At 56.6% G+C, this 20,624-nt stretch overlaps 4 protein-coding genes across 4 annotated transcripts in view; 3 read left to right on the top strand and 1 right to left on the bottom strand.

Annotated features, from left to right (window-relative positions):
• Positions 1 to 808, top strand: part of ddb1 (UV-damaged DNA binding complex subunit 1 protein) — a gene marked incomplete at both ends in the record, with an annotated part of 17,449 nt that extends 16,641 nt beyond the window's left edge. The window contains 2 exons of the mRNA XM_002950135.1: positions 136 to 321; positions 674 to 808. Coding sequence (XP_002950181.1) covers positions 136 to 321; positions 674 to 808 — 321 coding nt within the window. The remainder of the gene's footprint in view (positions 1 to 135; positions 322 to 673) is intronic.
• An 846-nt stretch (positions 809 to 1,654) lies between these two features.
• On the bottom strand, positions 1,655 to 8,343 carry VOLCADRAFT_104580 (uncharacterized protein). The gene is made up of 8 exons (XM_002950015.1): positions 8,042 to 8,343; positions 7,068 to 7,444; positions 6,601 to 6,712; positions 6,189 to 6,294; positions 5,371 to 5,495; positions 4,283 to 4,431; positions 3,253 to 3,359; positions 1,655 to 3,081 (listed from the first exon to the last, which is right to left on the bottom strand). Exons 1-8 carry the CDS (start codon positions 8,221 to 8,223, stop codon positions 3,043 to 3,045), a joined length of 1,197 nt encoding a protein of 398 aa, XP_002950061.1. The 5' UTR covers positions 8,224 to 8,343; the 3' UTR covers positions 1,655 to 3,042.
• A 405-nt stretch (positions 8,344 to 8,748) lies between these two features.
• VOLCADRAFT_60049 (uncharacterized protein) lies at positions 8,749 to 14,401 on the top strand (the record flags this gene model as incomplete). The annotated part of the gene is made up of 10 exons (XM_002950134.1): positions 8,749 to 8,794; positions 9,895 to 9,953; positions 10,551 to 10,673; positions 11,385 to 11,480; positions 12,064 to 12,135; positions 12,429 to 12,513; positions 12,854 to 12,918; positions 13,274 to 13,357; positions 13,778 to 13,912; positions 14,201 to 14,401. Coding segments are annotated over 10 exons (966 nt in total), but the record flags the coding sequence as incomplete, so codon positions are not given.
• A 4,025-nt stretch (positions 14,402 to 18,426) lies between these two features.
• Positions 18,427 to 19,419, top strand: VOLCADRAFT_43621 (uncharacterized protein; the record flags this gene model as incomplete). The annotated part of the gene is made up of 1 exon (XM_002950133.1): positions 18,427 to 19,419. A coding segment is annotated over one exon (993 nt), but the record flags the coding sequence as incomplete, so codon positions are not given.
• Positions 19,420 to 20,624: the final 1,205 nt, after the last annotated feature.

Raw genomic sequence — 20,624 nt, 5'->3', positions numbered from 1 at the left:
AAAAAAAGGTAAACCAAAGGGGCTGCGTGCCCTCCCCCTCCCCTAGCCGTTTAAGCCTCTTCATATTGACCTACCAACTAACCAACCGACCAACGGAAACAACGGCCCTGGCTACCCCACTAATCTAACCGCCAGGTGGTTGGCGAGTACCATACAGGCACCTTTGTCAACCGCTTCCGGCACGGCTCTCTGGTGATGCGGCCGCCTGATAGCGAGTTCGTCTCCCTGCCCGTACCGCTGTTGTTTGGGGGTACGGATGGCCGACTTGGCGTCATTGCACGACTGCCGCCGGGGTTGTACGAAATGCTGACTAAGCTTCAGGTGAGCTGCAGGAAGGGCGTGTTGTTACCCGGTGTGGGTGGGTAATCGATGTGTTGGATGGTTGGCTGGGTGTTGGTCACAGTCGTAGTCATAGTCGCACGCTGGGGGGGTTGGGGACCCCAGGCCCCCTCTCCCCCCCCAGGCTGCCGGGGTGTGTGGAGGAGTGTGTATGGTGGGGGGGTGGATGGGTGGCGGGAGAGGGGAAGAAATCTTTGGCTTTGGCGAAAAGGGCCGGGGGACTGGACTGATGTGGCTATAGATGCCGTATATCCTCAATTGGTGCTTTCTCTGTTGGTTTTTCCCCCCGGGTAGCAATGTTTTACTGTTTTCTTGTGTTTTCTCTCGCCCGTAGTCGGCACTGCGGCAGGTGGTGCGAGGTGTGGGCGGTCTGAGTCATGAGGCCTGGATCGCCTTCTCCAACGAACGACGTACGGCGGACGCGAAGGGCTTCGTTGACGGCGACCTCATTGAGACGTTCCTGGACCTAGGACCTGAGGTGTGTGTGTGCTCTCGCGCTCAGGGGGGAGGGAGGGGGGGAAAGTTATGTAACATTAATATATATATATATATTATGTATAAATACATAATATATTATATTTATTTATTTTTATTTATATCCTGACCACTGCAAGTCCGCAACGACTGGGGGCCCCCCGAGCGGAGGACCCTAACCCCTGTGTATGGGGGGTTTGCGTTGGCACGGTGGCGTACGGTACGGGATGTGTTTCTGAAAGATTTGCTGCTTGGTTTCTTGTGTTGAACACAGCTTCACCCTCTGATTTCTAGCTTGCCCCTGGTGTTGAAGCCATGGATGGAGGCTCTTGGTCCGACACCTCCCCTACCACCCCACCTTCCCCCCTACCACTCCCCCCAACGCAGGATGCCTCCCGGGTGGCGTCGCTGATGGGTTCCGACTACTCGGTGGAGGAGCTCACCCGGCGAGTGGAGGACCTGGCCCGGGCCCTGCACTGAGCGAGGACGAGGACGAGGAGGAGGTGAAGAAGGCGAAGATGATGATGACGAGCAGGAGGACTCTTCCTCCTCCCGCCATACTCCCGCCATACTCCTCCTCCTCGGAGGAGGAGGAGGAGGAGGAGGAGGAGGAAGAGGAGCTACATTGGGTCAGATTAGACGGACGGTCACTACGTTGGGGGCCGGGTGGGTGTGGTGGAGGTTGGAAGGGGCATCCGGCAGCCATCCAGACAGCCAACCAACCAACCAATTTTCATGAGAGAGCAGCCCCGGTCCAGGAACACGACGTGGATGTGGACAGGGCGCGGATCGGAGCTACCTCACCTCCTTGGGAGCTCTCGAGGGGGTGTGTGCGGTGTGGAGGGGCTGTGCTGCCCCTCTGTGCAGGTGGAGGAGGAGGGAGGTCCTCTCGTCAGGGGAAGGCGAATGCATGGGACTGATCGGCTGGTTAGGAGGGAGGCGGCGCGGCAGTATTTATGTAACCTTTTTGTCGCTGTAGCCGCGGGGCCAGGAAGCTGCGGAATGCGCACGTGAAGCAGCGGGAGTGCGCTGGTCGGGGTTGTGGAGGGAGACCAGGAGGCGAGGGTGGGAGATTGTGTGCGCGGAGGCGCCATTGACTGTTTTGACCCACGGAAGGAAAAGGAGCGCGTCTGTGCGTGTGTATGTATGTGTGTGTGTTTTGGGGTGTTGCAGGAAGGAGGGAAGGAATGGGTGTATTCGCCGCGGTACCGTGGGGGTGATGCGGCAGCTGTGGGATATATCGAGCTGTCCTGGGGTTGGGGGGTGAGGGTTGAGGTTGGTGGGGGTGAAGGCGGTGCTCATGGGATTCGCGTGTTGGTGGCATTGCGCCGGGGGAATGTGGTGGTGTGAAATGTACACCGCTACCCCGCTGCGGGAGCTGCGATGTTAGGGACCTGGGGGGCAGCGCGGCACCTGGGGGCTACACCTTGTGTTTTTTTGCATGCTACAGCGTCTCGGGGTGGGGCGGGGTGGAGGGTTTCGTGGCGGAGATCTGCTTTATCGGCTGTCAGGCCCTGTGTACTGTGGCACAACGTACATGAGCTGACGGCCGGCAGCGGCTGCGGGCGGGGAGGCGTCAGCGGCGAGTAAAGCAGAGGCGCCGTTTCGGGCGCGCGGGGGCCGTGCACGCTTAAGACGGCATACTATCGCATCTGATCAAAGCGAAAACCGAAATTTGGAGTTGGGAGAAATGTATTGTTGCGGTCGGACTTTGCTGGGCCCCGAGGTGCGCATGTTCGATTGGCATCGATGGCTGAACCGTTTGGTTTTCTGAGAATGTTCCGGTCAACGGATGGAGGTGTTGAGGCGGGGTATTCGACAATTTCGTTAACTAGGACAAGTCGTATGGAGTGCAAAACGATTGCGTAATGCATTGCGTTGTGTTTGACGTGACGACAAGTTACCCTCAGGTACCTTCACTCACCCGCGGCCAGTCCCGCCCCCACTGAAAGCCTCTCAGCTCAACATACCGACGACCATCTCTCCACATAAATTTCAAGCGTACAGAGTGCCGTCAATGATTTCAATCATCATTAAATCCTTACAATAGACCACCAATAATTAAAAAAGTCAAAACGAAAGTAACCCCGCCTTCCTGCAAAGCGTCGTCTCGTGCATTTTTTCACATTCCGCATGTTCATCTTGCTCGTCACACTTCTCAATGAAGACCTCCCGAATGGTAACTACGCGCTGTACATCTCGGCGGAGATCGCCGTACATGCCGTACTTTCAGAACCAGCCAGGCTCGTCCAACCCAAGCTCCTTCGCCTAGGCAAGGGGAAGACATGTGGCCGGGGGAGGGGGTTGTGCGGTGTACGGCATTAGGACGCGTACCCCACATGTCTCCAGCCCATATGGGCCCAGAAGCCCTAACAAGGAAAGTCCGGTCCACAATCATACAAATGTTGCACAAGCCGTACCGGCCAATCTACGACCCACCTTTTCCTTCATGTCAGGTTTGGCTTCATTGAGTTTGGAGAGTATGAGGTCCGCGGGGGGTCGAGTGGGGGAGGCCAGTAGACAGCCACCCACGTACCGCGTGTCGGCTGCACACACATACGTAACACGTGGTGACACGACAATGCGTCATGCGTGTTCGTTCGTCATCTCTGAGCCGTGAGAAGGAAATAATAGCTAGGATGGTACATGCGTCGAGTAACTTGGGTGTGCGTGTGTGTGTATGGGCGCGCGCGCACGCGCGTGTGTGTGTGTGTTTATGCGTGTGCGTGTGGGTATAAGAAAGCAGCGGGGGGTACATGGGGATGCGTCCTAAGTGTGACGAGGGGTTGTGTTGTAGAAAGATTACACGATTCGTACCAGTCAGGGGAATAAATAGTACGGAACAGCAGGAGGCTCTTCTCATGGGAACGGTTTCTTCCCCACCACAGACCACCCCCTCTCTACCACCGCGGTCAGGATATTGGTGATGGTGATTAAAGAGCAAAAAGATGCGACCCAAATGAGCTGGCGAGATCTCGCTGTGGCTACCTATATCTTCACCATAACCTACAGCAACAGCAACAGTAGCAGCAGCAAAAATATTCAACCAGATTTGCCTCCTGCCTGCAAGGCCTGCAAGGCCTGCGAGGCCTGCGAGGCAGCTCTGGCAGCTCTGTGAGACCTCCCCGCCCGAAAAGCCTTTCTTCCCCCCTCCTCTTCCCCTTCCCCCCTTCCCTCCTCCCCTTTCCCCCTTCCCTCCTCCCCTTCCCCCCTTCCCTCCTCCCCTTCCCCCCTTCCCTCCTCCCCTTCCCCCCTTCCCTCCTCCCCTTCCCCCCTTCCCTCCTCCCCTTCCCCCCTTCCCTCCTCCCCTTCCCCCCTTCCCTCCTCCCCTTCCCCCCTTCCCTCCTCCCCTTCCCCCCTTCCCTCCTCCCCTTCCCCCCTTCTCTCCTCCCCTTCCCCCCTTCCCTCCTCCCCTTCCCCCCTTCCCTCCTCCCCGCCCTTGAGAAAAATACCTTAGTGTAGCACTCACGTGTCGCGGTGGGGTACAGAGTCCAGCGGTGCGGCCAGGCCCTGTGCAGCAGTCCGTTGGCCCCCCGACTGCCTCTCAGCACCCGGGCGCAGTACAAGGTGCTCCATGTCGCCTCGTCGAGAACCTCCGCAGCTCGTTGTCGCAAGGACCTGCACGCCATCCCGCGGCGGGTAGGCGGGTAGGTAGGTAGGTTAGGTAGATTAGGTAGGTTAGGTAGGTAGGTAGGTAGCTGCCGAAATAATTCCAAAGTCACGGCAATGTCCGTCGACATGTCCCAAGCACCAAACTGGCGGTCGGTTGAGTTGACCGGGGGGAGATATGCGCAAAAAACGAACGATCAACCGGCTCAGTGTGGCTGGGGCCGGTAGTTAAATGGGCAGTTAAGTAGGGGGCAACCTGGTGATCTGTAGGATAAAGAATACTTGGGCGAGGACCACCACCGAACAAAAGGCTGTTGATTACAGAAGCAGTTCACCACTCATATGAACTTCACAAAACTATTTCACGGGGTCAATGGGCTGCAGTGCAGTGCAGGTCCCCGGGGAAGTGCGGCAGTCTTAGGAACCAGGGATTCTTCAAATCAAACGCAATCCGGAGCCTGTACCACCACCATTTCCACTTCCCACATCATAGCTAAGTTTGAGAGAGAGAGAGAGTGTGTGTGTGTGTGTGTGTGTGCGTGTGTATCTGTGTATTACGTCAGCTCAGTCGTGGCTCCCCATGCCCCGACAGCCAAATCTAATACAACCCCCATAATCTAATCCCTCCAAAATCACTATTCTTCGCCAGACGCTCGACCTCGTGCACCCCATATGCTATATCCTATCGCATGTATGATGTGGGCCATGTGACTCATCAAGTCGTCTGTGAAACGGCGTTATTCCCATAGCTCCGCGATATGTAATATGTATCCACATATATGTCTGTACACATGTCTGCTTGCCTGCCTGTCTGTCTGTCTGTCTGTCTGTCTACATCAGGTGACAGGCATGCTAAGATGAGGCCAAGACAAGCGCCAACCAATTACATTCCAGTCCACTCCATCCCTCTCCTTACACCTTCCCCCCTCCAGAGCCGCTCACACTCACGTCTGCCAGGGCTGCCCGACACTGCTCGCATCCGTCCACTGGGGGTTGACTGCAATAACGGTGTGCTCTGGGGACGTCGTACGGCTGCCGTACCAGCCGTCCAAGAGCTTTATCAGGGAAGGGACCTGCTAGTGGGGAGGGAGGGAGGGCGGGGCGCAAAGAAGCGCGTGTATGCGCGTGTGTATGTCTGTGTACATGTACACGTGTGTGTATGTGCAAGGAAAGAGACAGCAGGAGTACGGAATACACATTCTCATGGAAGACAAAAGACCACGGTGGCAAAACACGACACGAGACCGGCAACCGGACTGCAATTTGCTTCTGGGCAGCGCCTCTGGGGCGCAGTGTGCAGGATGCAGGTGTGAGGTGCGCACGCGCACTTGTGCACACGTGCATATATGCGGGACGGGGCGATGGAGGGGAGAGGGCCACGTCATCGGCGCAGCAAAGTCCAAAGAGGGTGGTAAGGAATCTTTCTGGGGACGAAGGAGCGACACACGCGGGGGGCGCTACCCCCCCCCGGGGCTCAGGGACTCCGAGAACCTCTCCACTCGGTCCTGGGTCGGGGGAGTAGAGCATCATGAGAAGAGGGTAGTAGAGGTCCGTTTTTTTATACATGTCCGGTCCAAAATGTGCAACAAGAAGAGCGGGACGCGGGGGACCGGGGGATCCTCCTGTAAATCGTGCATCATGTGCCGTACGGCATGTACGTCAATGGCTATCGCGTTTCCCTTTTCTCTCAAAGAGAGCCCTTGATCTCATCTTATCCCATCTCGTATCGTCATACATATCATACATTTGCGCCGCCGATGTCGCACCGTGGCGTTCGTGATGTTCGCCACCAAGGTCATATCTCGACCGCACGACCAGAGTCCCACGCCATCCGCAGAGTCCTCGAGCAAGCCCAGGAACTCAGCATCGTACCTGTGCCGTACATACACACGCACACAGGCACACGAGCATGCGATGTTTCTTCCTCCCAGGAAACGCATAAAAACACGCACCAGCACCAGCACCAGCACCAGCAACCGCGGAGTCCACGCACGATACACACACACAGAGAGAAAAAGCACGAGGGGCGAAACCCGGCCAACACCATATGGGGTAGTTAGATTGCTGCCATAGCCGCCCAATGCGCTCCCAATGCAATCCATTACCGCCACATTATCTTCCCGCTCACCCCCCCCTGGGCCGCCCCCCCCCCCAAAAACACACACATCTCCCCCTCACCCCTCCAGCAGTTCGTCCACCAGCTTTCTGAGCACTCTGAACCTCTGCAGCACCCCCCCTGGATAGTCCCCCTCGTCGAGGAGCATCACCAGGTCCGAGGGGAGGGAAGAGCCTGAGAGGGGGGAGGGGGGGGCCGAACACGTTCCGAGGGCACGTGGCGGCGGCGGGAAAGGGGGACGGCGGGGGGACGAAGGCCAGACAGATCACACCCATCCATCCATCCATCCATCCATCCAGGTCAAAACCAGGCCGGCAGCCTCACAGGATACCATCAACATTAAAACGGCTAAACCAACCGAACAAAAGCAGACGGGGAGGTAAAAAGGCGAGAAAAAGAGAAGGAAAGGCGGGCAGGCAGGTGAGAAAAAAATCTTTGGCGAGGGGGTGTGAGGAAGCGGAGTTTCCTCCTTCCCGTTCCTTCTCCACGGCTGCCGAGCACCGGCCGGCCTCAACAACGCCTCACTCACCTCTACCCAGGAAGCCGACTCGTTGGGAGGGCAGAGGCAGCTCGATGATCAGACGCCGGGGCCCCTCTGCTGCGGCATCTGCTAGCGACCCAGATCCAGATTCAAATCTAGACTCGAATTCGGATCCAGAACCTGATGGGGTGGTGGAAGCCATACCGCCTCTTCTTTGCATGGACCCTTGTTCCTCAACCACCTCGTTATTTTCCCAAGTGGCACTAGTAGTGGTGGTGGTGGTGGTGGTGGTGGTGGCGCCAGTGTTATTGGTATGTTCGGCCCTCCTGTGATTACTGGTGCGGCGGGCGGCAGAGTCAGCGGCTGCGGATTCTCGGTACAGCCGCAGTGACATCCTGGCCTGTCGCACTGCGTCACTGACCGTCCTGTATGGGGGGGGCCATCAAAAAATCAAGGCGAGCAAGGCACATTTATGATGTGTGGGACAGGGGGGTCATATCTTCGCCCGTGGCAGCTACCCTGCGAAACCCTGCCTTCCCCGGTATTTCGGGGCACCCTCATCCAGTCACCCTAGTCAACTTCTGAGTGGATCGCTCAGGTTCCGCACCCACCACCAGCATCCAACGGAATCTGGCGGGTCGACAGCGGCCCAACTCCATTCATGTCCGGCTCGTAGGTTAACTTTATCCGAGGTCACCACCGTCCATCAACTAGGGGCGCAATGCCTTCCACCATCGGAAGGGCTTTGACCCAAATGGGTATTGATCCCGGGATCTCCCGGGGGCAATGGTCGCGCCTTACCAGTGGTGCCAAACCCTATATTTACATTTATGCTTTGACATCATGTCCGATTCGGCGCAGTGCGCCTGATGTAATGTGATGTGATATGCGATATGTTACTTGTTGGTCGCCAGGTCAGGGTGATGGGGGGGAAGGGAATGGAAAGCGAGGGAATAGCAGACGAAGAGGACGAATGGAGCCCAAGACTGCGGTGGCATGCTAAGAGAGGCGACTGCGCACACCGTGGGGGAGGTGGAGCCGGTCCGATGGTACTGGTTGGTGCGGTCTCCAGGCTGGTCAAGCGCGCGGACGCGGACGCAGCATGCGACAGATGCCGGAGACGGACCAGTAACCTTGTTGAAGAGCCTGAATGAGAACGCAAGACTGAAATTCTAATTGGGTGCATGTTGTATGAAGCTTGCATGCTTAAGCCGGTCGCTTTGCCTGGGAGGTCAGGGCGTTGTGATGGATGGTTGGTGGTTTGACTTATGTGGCTGGGTTCGCTAGGAATTCATCCCTAAGCTTTTATGCAATTGCAAATGTTGTCGTCAAATGATAACCCTGGAAGCTGGTTAACGCCACCTTTGGGCAGTTCGCCAAACATACGGGTACTTACTGTGCCGTGACGCATAATGACGGTCGACCTTTGCCAAGATGATGGATTCTTGATTCACCTATTACTTTTTTTTCTGTAATCAACGGGTCACATTCTTACTTACTGCGTTGGGTGTCTTGGGTCTAATCAGTTTAATTTGAGAATCGTTAAAGAGCAATGGCGAAAACACGACGCGTGAGTGCCACAGTGGACAGTCGTTAGTCACCTTCCTTATCTTATCTTGTAGCGTACTTGGCGCGTTACTCTTACGCCTGTCGACAATGCTCAACCTGCGTGCAGCGGAAGAAGCGAACGCACGTTGCATCGGACGATCAAGAAGGCAAGAAGCCACAACCGAAGACTTTCGTGTTCAAGCGCGGGAAGCATGGGGTAAGCAGCTGTGCGTCCCGGCGGCGGCGCCGGCCCCCCCGCCATCGCGGCGTCGGCAAAGCTCAGCCGCGTGCCGTGGTCATCACTGTCCATCACGATAATCATGCAGCTAAACCATGTCGGAGACGTCGTTACGTCGCTTTGTTGGCGTCTTAACCCTCTTCCTCTTCCTCACCGTTAATTTACGACTAACCGACTAAGTAGCGGGGCCGGCTGGGGCCTAGCGGAAGGGTGACGGGAATCAGGCGGTCCGCCCACAGCCTCCGGCCCAGGGAGGGGGCCGTGTAGGACCACGTAGGTCCGGGGAAGGGGAGAGGGGTAATGGATTTAAAATAGCGTCGTTAAAAAGAATCGCGTGTTCCGAAGATCCCGTCAGGGACCCCTTCTGCCACATCCGAGAGGCCACGAGGCCCCCGCTGCTTTTTGAACACGGGGCTGTTACCTCACCTCTATGTGGACGAGATAATGAACTGAAGGAGTGTTTGTGTATGTATGTATGTATGTATGTCCCACCACATCTCTGTCCCAAGGCCCTCCCGACACAAATCACCCTTCCGACATAATCAGACCAAACGGCCGAACCCCCGCAGTAGGGTAGCGGCACAAAACCGACCAAAACAAAACGCGATGATCCTTAGAGGTTTGCTGTAACAACATTCACTCGAAAACATTTAGCCAAACACCCCTCTACTGGCGGACGGAATTCATCCTATCCACCCCAACAGCTGCGCGGTTTCATCATCACCAATAGGAACTGAAACTGTGGCCATGAAATCCGGGTGAGGTGTGACGATTGAAGGCGGTGCAAGGTGCATGTGTGGTGCCCTCCAATTCGGGATGGCAAGGCATGACCTACCTACACGCACCTTCGCGCACGCCCCCTTTTTTTAGACACACACATACACACATAGTCGTACACACAATCTCCACTCACCCTACTCACTCGCGCCGTGCACATGCCGTACATGTACTTTCCCGTACAAGTGTTTCACGCCCTTTTGCCCCTTAACTGTATCCTTCCCTTTCTTGCTTCTGATATTTTAGGGCCCCACCCAAACCCACCCGCTCACCCCCCACTCCCCCTCCCTGCAAAACCCCAGTCAATTTTAGCGGATCTGGAGCAGGATGTACGGCGCATGATGCTGCCGAATACGGCCGCTAACCTTCGGGTGAGTGTATGCATGTATGTATGTATGTGGGGACGAGAGTGCGTGCGGACGCCGAAGAGAAGGTAGATGTCACTGGGCGTGTGTGTGTATGGGGGGGTTGGGTTTTTCAGGTCTGGGAGATGGCACTGGGCACTGGCGTGGCGGTGGCGGTGGAGCCGGCGTCGGGCGCTGCTGTGTAAGAAGACGGGAATCCGTGAGGGGGCCGTCTTTCCATTTTCCTCTCCTGATTCCCAAATCCCCCGCTAGAAAGCAATGTCTGCAGCCTGCTGGCCGCGCCTTTGGGCATCAGGATGGCTAACAGCTGGCAGTGACTTAGCTGGTCCTGTACGGCGGTAGGGCTGTACGGGTGATGACGTGGCTGTGCTGGCCAGATTTGACAGGATGGTACACAGGAAGCCTGTATCCGTACATGCACGAACATGTACGGGTAGGCGCATCCTTTCCAAACCCTCAGGTATCCATGCCCCTCTCCGCAACCTCTTCTTCCTCTTATACGCGCCACGGCCTCACTCCACGAGGGCTCCTTCCCGCTTTTTTCTTAAACCTGTCATTTCCCCCCTTCCCCCCACCCCCCAACCCCCGTACGCCGGTGGTTAGGATTCCCGTCGTAACTCACTGCGTGACTTTGTGTCCGTTGCGGGGCCCCTCGGTGTGAGCCACTTCATCATGATGTCGGCAACGGAGAACAGCTCCTACGTGAAACTGGCCAAGACGCCGAGAGTGAGGGGAATGGGGTGGGGGGTGGGGAGGGGGCTAGGGGTTTGGGGGAGGGGCGTTGTTTAGGGGGGCTGTGAAAAGGGGGGTAAGGGTTTGGAGAGATGTGGGCTGGTAGGGAGGGTAGGTGGGAGGGAGGGAGGGTAGGAGGGGTGTTAGGGGGGGGGAAAGGGTGTTGCACGCCCCGGGGAGCGATGTGCGGGCTGGGGTTGGGAGGAGGGGTGTTTAGTTAGTAGCATGTACGGCACGTTAGTCGTGACGTTTCGGGCGGCGTGTGTGTGTGTGTGTGTGGCTGTGCTTATGTGGTCATGAGGCCGCTACCGTGACAGCAGCCTGGAGGTTCCTAGTCGATTTCCTGTCTTTCACACTCCTTCAAGTAATAACCTTTTCCCCCGACCCCAACCGCACCCACTCCGGGTTGTTGATACTGTATATGTTTTGGCAGCTGGAAGCAGTCAGTTGGGTTTCGTTGTGTACTGTTTATTTTGTCTCCCCCTCCCTTCTTATCCGTCTGTGGATTTTTCTTCTCGTCAATCGTGTGTGTTTCGTCGTACTCCCCCTTCCCCCCGTGTCCCCTCCCCTGCCGTCCCCTCCACACACGCATTCGCACATACATACATACATACATACATACATACATACATACATACATACATACATACATACATACATACATACATACATACATACATATACACCCACACACCGCCCTGACAGGGTCCCACGGTGACGATGCGCATTCGCAGCTACTCGCTGATCCGGGACGTGCAGGCGGCGGCCATTCGACCGCGAGTGCCGGTCAATGCCTTCAAGGTATCGGGGGGAGGAGGGGAAGGAGGAGGGGAAAAACACGACATGCGGAAATGGGTCGTACGGAAGGGATTGGGGATGCCGATACCATTCAACGAAGGGAGTAAGGGAAGGGGGGGGCAGGGGGAAAGGGGGAGGGGTAGGTGATGTTCATCAGCCCGGGGGGGGGGACACGGAGGCCGCCGGGTGAACCTCGCGGGGTTGGGGTTTTTGGAGTGGTGTCGTACCAGTCGGAAGCGGCCGCCTCGGCGGTGTCGGTATGGACGGTACGCCACAGGCGCGCACATGCTATGTATGTATGGGTGGGTGGGTGTGGGGGAGAAGTTATATTGGTGTCAAAAAAGGGAAGGGGTTGTTATTGTGGAGAATGTGTGCCACTTGCCGCTGCACACACACCGCTAGGGAATCCCCTCCTCGAATTTCCGCTTCATACATTACAGATCTGTTGTTACTGCTTTGCAAGTTATGTTTCTGTTTTAACACATTCCTCGTGAAATGTTTTTATTTATTTACTTCCATATTTATCCCATTCAGTCTTCGTGCGTTCCTTCCTACCTCCCCCTTTCCCCCCGGGCCCCCCCTCCAGACCACCCCGCTGGTGGTTATGAACGGCTTCAGCGGCAATGACACGCTGCGGCTGCTGACCTCCATGTTCCAGGTAGGCGCGGGGAGAGGAAGAGCCTGAAATACCGCAACTGCTGCTGTGTGTTTCGTGTGTTTTGTTTGTTGCGGCCTTCTGGTGGAAGTTCCCATTCTCGAGGGTCAGATCCTTACCTGAGTGATGTTATCACCGGGCATATGGCGAATTGAAGTTACGGCGGTTCCTTAAACAGGGTGAGCTGCTGTTTTGTAATAATCGTCGTTGATGTAGAATTAAAAATTATATATTTGATTGTTATCGTTCATATTATCTCTCATTATGCCGTTCTTTTGTTGTAAATTTTGTCGCAGGGAATGTTCCCCGCGCTTAACGTCCAGCGAACCAAGCTGAAGAGCTGTCAGCGAGTGGTGCTGCTAACCAGAGACAAAGACTCAGGTGAGCGAAAGGCCGGGGGGGGAGGGGAAAGGGGGGGGGAGGGGGAGGGGTTTGCGAGCGAGTGGCGGCACGGTGGTGGTAGCGACATCGTCGCGGCCTTTGCCTTTGCCGTCCTCGGCACCGGCACTGTTCCTTTGAGGACTTCTCCCCCCCCCCACCACCACCCCAAGGGCTAACGCTGGGGGGTTGCCAGGCGCCGCCGCCGCGGTTGGGCAGCCCATCCGCCCTCATCCACCTGCACTACCCGTATACATCACTCATTCACGCACTCGCCCATTCTGTCCAACGTCCGTCGTACAATCGGCACGGACACTGCGACCCGTGGGTCGGTGGCTGCCAGGCATTATCCGGCTGCGTCACTACGGCATCTCGGTGGCCCCCTCGGGTTTGAAGAAGAGCGTCAAGGTGGGGGAAGGGAGGGGAGGGGAGGGGAGGGGAGTGTGGTGCTGTCCGGGGGCAGAAGAGGTACTGGGCAACTCAAGATATGATGGCATACATACACATTCACATCTACATGCACATACACACATTCCTGGGCCAACTCGAGATATGACGACACACATACATATACACACATGCACATGCACACATTCCTATGAAGATCCACACGCGGCGGGTGCATCACTTCCCATGGTGGTTTTATGGATTCGAATTGTTAGGGTCATGAACCTAAACGAACCGTTAAGCTTCCCCCACACCCGGTCCCTCGGAACGCCAACTGACAAACGACCTTATCAACCGCTCAACTGCTAACCGTCAGGCACTGCTATCCCGGCGCGAGGTACCGGACCTGGGGTCCTTCCGAGACGTATCGGACTTCGTCACCAAGAGCGGATACGGCTCGGTAAGGTTGTGTGTGTATGTATGTATGCATGTATGTATGCATGTACGACTTAGATTACGCTGTGGGCTGGTAAAGCCGGGGGCTGAAGCCGGAACACAGCGTAGGGGTATGTAAGTATGTATGTGTGTGTGGGGGTGTTTGTTTGGAGGTCCGTTGGGGTGGTTTGGAGTAAGCGGGGCAGGGCAGCGGGCTTGGGCAACATGTAACGTACGTTTATGGACTTATAGACGAATACGAGTAGATAAACATGCAAAGAATTTAAATAACACTTTATCTGTGAGTACATGATTAAACCATTACGACGTGTTAAATAACAGAGGGCCGCATACATCTGGGACATCCCGCCCATTCGCCATGCTTTCGTCCCTCCCAACTCACCAAAACACACACATACACACACACACACGCACCCCTCCAAAGGAGAGCGAGGGTGAGGACGCGGAGGCCAGCAGGGTGACGCTTGCTCAGGACATGGGTCGCGGCAACGTGGCCTCCCGGCAGAGCCGGGTGCGGCTGCATGAGCTGGGACCCCGCATGGACTTGGAGCTCGTCAAGGTGGGCGGCGAGGGGGGTTAAGGGGGGGGAGGGGGGAGAGGGTGGGTACGGCAGCTCCGTAAGTGTTTTTTATATGTGCTAGGATCCATGGAAGGTGGAGCCATGGGGGGAGGGGGGAAGGTGGGAGGGTAGGAAATACGGCAATATGCATGTGTGCGGATGTGTGTGTGTTTTACGTATATATGTATGTTTTTATGTATGTATGTATGATTTAAAAGAATTATGATTTTGCGCCGCTCCGCGACTGTGTGTCACGACGTCGCGATGCCGGTGGTGGTGGTGCCGCAGATCGAGGAGGGGTTGTGCGACGGAGCGGTGTTGTTCCACGCGCACGTGAACAAGACTCGGGAGGAGGTGGCGGAGCTGGCGGACCGGCAGGAGCAACGCCGGGCCATCAAGGAGCAGCGCAGGAAGCAGCAGGTACGGGCCTGGGGTCGGGGGGGGGGGGGCGGGAGGGGGAGGGGGAGGGGGAAAAGGTTTTTATTTTAAATTGGAAAGGGCGAGTGGGGATTTCGAATCGAATTAGGTGGACTACTGCTGTTGATTTGCAGGTTGGTGAGATGGTGCTTGTGTATTGCGGATGCGGGGTGCGAGGATCTCTTGCTGCAGGGAGAGGGGGAGGGGGAAAATCGTCACCTGACCTTGTCGACAACTTCGTATCTGTCAGTGATTATTTTCCTTGCCTGTTTTATATCTTAACGTATTTTTTTTTCCAACCCCAACCCCAACCCATCACCTTTTCCCCGCCTCCCGCCTTCTGACACCTTCTGACAGGAGGCCAATGTACGGCGCAAGGCCTCGGAGGCTGCTCGCAAGGCAGCTGCCCAGGCAGAGCAGCTTCGTAAGGAGGGCAAGCTGCCGGAGGGCAAGAAGATGTGGTGGGAGCGAGAACCCGTGGACATGGGGGCTTCGGAGGAGGAGGAGGAGGGAGGTGATGGTGGTGACGACAGCGGCGGCGGGGAGGACGGGGAGGGGGAGGAGGAAGGGGGCGGTCAGGATGGAGAGGACGGCGGTGGAGCTGGGAAGAAGAAGAAGAGGCAGGATAAGCAGCAGCCGGCGTCCAGGAAGAGGCGGCGGACGGCGGAGGAGGAGGACGATGACGTGGCGTATTTCCGGTGGGTGAGAGGGAGGGGGCTGGAGGGGTCTGGGGGGCTGAGGGGGATTGGGGATGCGTGGGGAAGGGAGGGTAGGGTCGCCGAGAAGCTCGGAGCCCCCGCCTCCCCCTAAAACCCTAAACCCCCCACCCCCCCACCTGAGCTCTTCCCGGAACCCCTCGGGACCCCTCCACGCCCGTGTATATGCCCCCGCTTCCCCCCTCCCCCCCAACACATACACACATTGAAGTGCATGTGGTATGTGGTAATGCTCTTCCGGCGACACGCCAAACCACACCAAACCACAATCTGAGAGCCGTATTTTCAGATGATGGTTATTACCTCGAAGACGATGAGTGCCCCACCGTAACCCCCCTCTATACACACACCACGTCAATGGACCCCGCTGGGCGGCCTCACCTCGGCCACGGCCAGTTCTCGAACGGTTCTTGTTGTTAGTTGTCGCACAGTCATGCAGTCATTTTCACCCTTGTCTTGATTGACATGGTGCGTTCTAAACCTAAACGGATGGCGGGTGGGTGGGTGATGTGTGGCTGCAGGGAGGAGGTGGGCCGTGAACCTGAGGCCGAGGAGATGGTGGGTGCAAGCAGGGGTGGAGGCGGGAGACGAGGCCGGGGGGGTCGTGGCCGCGGCCGCGGCCGTGGCGGCGATGGCAGAGGCCGCCGCCGCAGCAGCAGCGATGGCGGAGGCTTTGACGGCGGCAAGCGAGGTGGTCGGGGGGGCCGCAACGGCGGTTTTGCCGATCGCCGAGGCCGTGGAGGCGGAGGCGCGGGTAGAGGAGGGCGAGGTGGTGGCGGTGGCAGAGAGGGCGGGGGGAGGGGGGGCAGAGGCAGGCGTGGGGGTCGGGGTGGGGATCGTGGCGGCAAGCGGCCGCGGCGGTAAGGAGGGGGAAGGCGGGCTTAGGATCGTCAACCAGCTCCGGCTCTTTCCCCCCACCCCACCCCCGTTTGCTACTATCTTGCCCTGGCAGCAGCTTCAATCGCGTGTGGTTCCTCTTTCCCACCCCTCACCCGCCTGCACTCTTCAGACACACATACACACACAATATAGTACAACCCCTCGATGACTCGGTGACTCTTTCTTCTGAGAGGCGCGGACCCTGATGACGACCTCCCCCACTTGGCGATATGGCGCCGTGTCTGCGGCACATGTATTGTACGGCATGTACGGCCCAAATGTACAGCTTCGGTCCGAGAAGTTGCCCGGCGTGTCTAACAGCGGTTGTGGGAGGCGGGGGCGTGAGGTAGGGGGCGTGAGCAGGCGGCTCGGTACTGGTGGGCCTGGTAGGTGGGGGGTGGTGGCGTGAGGAAGGGGATGGTGGGGTATGGATAGAGGGAGGTGTAGGCGGGCCAGTGTGGGTGTATGTGTGTATGTATGTATGGGGGGCTAACCTGGAGGGAAATTAATTTGCACCGCGCGGCCAGCTGTGGGTGGCTGTGCTATGCCTATCTCGATTTTCTCAAATTTCCCCAAAGCACAGATTTGTAGCCTTAAAGCGCCCCCACTGAGTGCGAGAAGAGCTGGAAGCGCTTAGGTAGTAGGAAGGAAAGTGGACAAGTAGGAGGTACGGCCTGTTACCACGTGATTAATTAAGAGGGGAAGCTGTATATGCGGTGGTTACGGCCACGTTCGTCCTCTTCTACCCACCTATACACCTACACACACACACGTGTGGGCTATACAGCTGCTGTCGAGGATATGTGAAGTGCGGAGTTCACACTCCGAGCTCTCGGAGCTGCTCGCGACTCGTTGCGACTTAAGGGAGCTACGGGTTAAGGGAGCTAGCTAGATAGATAGATAGATACACAATGCGCCGAAGACGTCCCATTAGCTCCCAAGCGAAAAGGTGATCTAAAGCGATTTTTATTACTGGTATAGTGCCCCTAGTCTATGGACCCTAAAGCACTCCCGGGAGATCCCGGGATCGAGACTTGTAAGGATCGAATAATCCTTCCGATGGTGGAAGGTAAAGTGCCCCTAGTTGATGGACGGTGGTGACCTGGGATAAAGTTAACCTGCGAGCCGACCAGGAATGGAGTTGGGCCGCTGTCGATCCGACAGATTCCGTTGGATGCTGGTGATGGGTGCGGAACCTAAGCGATCCACTGAGAAGTTGACTAGGGTGACTGGATGAGGGTGCCCCGAAATACCGGGGAAGGCAGGGTTTCGCCGGGTAGCGGCCGCAGGGTGAAGATATGAACCCCCTGTCCCACGCATCATATAGCCTGGTTGGACAGCAGTGTCGGCAGTTCTTCGCCGCCTGAGTCAAACCCTACGTCTTAAGCTCCGTACAGTTTTCGGAGCCCAGCCCTCCTGAGGGGGCAGGGCTGGGGCCTACACGCCGGCACGTTGAACGCGCTGCCCGCCAAGGTTGCAGGTGCACGATTTAAGGCGCCCATCGCACGCATGACTTGTTGCAAGAACGGGATGGGAGGCCGATACTTCCAATAATGTGTGGTTGCACTGTATGGCGGTGTGCTCAGTGCGCAAGACAAGTGTGCGCCGGGTTGCTGGAGGGGAGGCATCGAAAATGTGACCGTGTCAGGAGAACCCCCGGTGAACCTTCCAATCTGCCTGGCTTCGACTGGGAGGTGTAGTGCACAAGTAATTCAATGCAAGACGACGATGCCCAATGGTTGCCATGTAATATGGTGAAGATGTTGGTGATGGCGGCTAGCAACGCTGTGCTGCAGCTCTCCTGCATTGAAACTTTTAAAAAAGTGCACTTGGGACTTAGCAATAGTGGATGGTTAGCAGGAGCTCGTGACAATCACCATACGCGGTGGCCGTGGTAAGGGCTTACAGTATTGTGCGGTTGCAACCGACCAATTGGTTCTCGTTAGAGGCCGTTGTATACGAGCGTTCGGGCTCTCAGTGCAACAAGTACTATTCAAGGTTAGAGCAGCAGAGGATAATTTCGAATACCTATGCAAGTGATGTTGTGTAGCTTCGCATGGCACGAAGCAAAGATTTCAGCTGCAGGGCCTCATGGCCTGCCATATGCTGATTGCGTCATCGGTAAGTAGTTAGGGAACAAACTTGTATCATGCACCTTCTTATATATGTTTCCATAGAGGCCTGTCGGTCTGTAAGGCTGAAGTGCTGACAGCCTCCAATTTGTAATGCTTGCCGTACCGTACGCTTTCGACAGATTGGTCATGCACATATGCGCGTCCAAAGCACCTCGTATACGCTTTATCCAGAGTGTTTGCGTCACGTCGTCTTCGATGTTCATAAGTGCTACTGCTAGCATTCACCGCTCTATCAGTGATAGCCGTTACCTACGTAGGCTGCACAATGGGCGAGGCGTCTGGGCCTCAAGCCCAAGCTGTGCCCGTAGCCGAAAGCCCTCCAATTCAAAATTCACGTGTAAAGAAATTATTGAAGTCTTTTTGGGATCTCATATGCGAGCACTGGTTCATCCTGGGCCTCGGCTTTGCTATTGGCTTCGCAGCTGCTGTTCCCGACTTTGGCAGGAAGGGCGGCTGGATCGAAGCGCAATGGTCAATTAAATATGGCGCCGTCATCATTATTTTCTTCCTGTCGGGTCTCTCTCTTAAGACTAGGGCGCTGCTGAACGTCATGGCGCGTCTACATGTGCATCTGTTTATACAGTTTTTGTGTCTTGTATTAACGCCAGCTATTGGCTATGGTGTCGCACGCGCTCTAACGGAATCTAGCATTAACCCCAGCCTGGTGAACGGTTTGGTTGTGGCGATGACTATGCCAACCACGATATCCACGAACGTTGTGTTTACTAAGCAGTCTGGGGGCAATGAAGCAGCTGCGCTGGTAAATGCCGTAATCGGCAACATCATCGGTATTTTCATCTCGCCTGGCTGGCTATATCTGTATCTGGGGAAATCGGGGCAGGCACCCTACGCCGACGTCATCAAGCAGCTGGCCGTTACCATTATTGCACCCCTCATCGTCGGTCAGCTAGTGCAGTACGTCTTCCCCAACCACGTCAAGAAGGCGCAGGAGAAAGTGAACTTTGGTAAGGTCGGCAACTTGATGATCATCCTGCTCGTGTGGAACACCTTCTGCGATACTTTCCATCGCGACATCCACCTCGACGCCAAGTCCTGGGTGCCGATGCTCTTCATCGAGATTGGCCTCTTCCTGTTCTTCTCCACCATGTGCCTCGCCCTCGCCACCTTTGTGCCTATCAAGCGCATTTTCAACTTCGACAAATCCGACGCGGTCGCTGTCCTTATGTGCGGCTCCACTAAGACGTTGGCGCTCGGCATGCCGTTGATTACCGTCCTCTACGGTAAGAACGCCAACGTCGGCATCATCTCCTTGCCCCTCATCATCTACCATGCCTCCCAGTGCCTTATCGGCAGCCTCTACATCAAGCAGCTGAAGGAGTGGGTCAAGGGTCCCTCACCGGGCGCATGGCCAGCGGCTTGCTGGCCGAATGTTGACTTGCTTCCGGCAGCCGGCAGCGGCAAGGGCGCCACAGCGGCGGCGGCGGGGACAAGCCCTGGTAGCGAGAGCGATGGCAGCCCATGCAGCCGCGTCCACGGGCACGTCCGAGGCAATAGCTTGGATCCCTTGGCGCCTGTGGCGGTGAATATAGCTCCGGCGGCGGCAACAGGGCCGTCGCCACCGCCGCGTCAGGCGCCAGGCGCGGGGAGGGGGGGGGGACTGTAGAGGTGGGAAAGAGTGACATGATGGAGCGCGGCGAGTCGGCGGTATGGATGGGCGTCAGGGATTCATGCAAACGCGTGCGCCTGTCCTAGCTAACAGGCCCTGTGGCGATTACTGTGGTGGCGGCGCCGCCGCGCGGCTGTGGGGGACCTGTAGAGACGGCGGCGGCGGCGGCGGCGGCGGCGGCTCTGCACCGCGCTGCTAAACTTCATAGGAGAGTACATTTTACTAGCTGTGCATGACCCGCGTGGGTCGCTTCTTGCTCTTGACGCGTGCTCGTGTTGTTGAGACTTGTGCCGTCGTACGTGTTATTATAACGCCTAAAGTTAAAAACGAGTCTCTGAAAGGTTGGGAGGGATGTCAGGGAATGTCAGGCATGACGTCAGACGCTGTGATTGGCGGTTGACCTTCCAGACGTTTACTTTGATGATAAGCGATGGGGGAGTGCGGCCAGGAGGAGGATTCAGTGTGATAGCCGTCGGACGTGTGGTGGCTGTGGCAGCTGGGGGGTCTTATCTTTTGCCTAATCCTAAACGGATTATTTGGGCTTACTAGGGGCGCTAAGGACTGATACGGGGTTTTCGTTTAGAGGTGGTGTGGTATACCACACGACCCAAGACTGCTCTATTCGGAAGCTACTCTGTATGTATGTATGTATGTAGGAAATGATGATTGACCTGCTGTGTTGCTCCTGATGGGCCACGTCCAGACTCGTTGCTGTCGATGCCATTGCTGCTGTTTGGGGTGGTGGTTGGGGGGTTGCTGTTTTGCAGGATGATGGCTTTTGAGAACCACAACTACATCGTGTCGTGTATTTCTTGTTTGGCGTTTGGCATTCCATTATATGAAATCAGAGCTTCACTCTCCGGGAAAATTGTGTTGTTGTGGCGTTAATCTTAGAGCGATCAGCTCTAAGGGGAGCTGCATTTGGATGACCATGGAAC

This window comes from Volvox carteri (assembly GCF_000143455.1).
Source record: "Volvox carteri f. nagariensis unplaced genomic scaffold VOLCAscaffold_17, whole genome shotgun sequence".
In the NCBI taxonomy this organism is placed as follows: Eukaryota; Viridiplantae; Chlorophyta; class Chlorophyceae; order Chlamydomonadales; family Volvocaceae; genus Volvox; species Volvox carteri.
This window is presented reverse-complemented; position numbering and strand designations above follow the sequence as displayed.

Bases quoted from the DNA above. Each gene is read 5' to 3' on its own strand.
- VOLCADRAFT_104580 (XM_002950015.1), bottom strand. From the start codon at position 8,223: ATGCAAGCTTCATACAACATGCACCCAATTAGAATTTCAGTCTTGCGT. The intron at 6,295-6,600 runs GTGAGGGGGAGA...TGTACGGCACAG, and splicing joins GTGGACGAACTGCTGGAGGG to GTACGATGCTGAGTTCCTGG. The intron at 3,360-4,282 runs GTGAGTGCTACA...ATGTGTGTGCAG, and splicing joins TCTGTACCCCACCGCGACAC to CCGACACGCGGTACGTGGGT.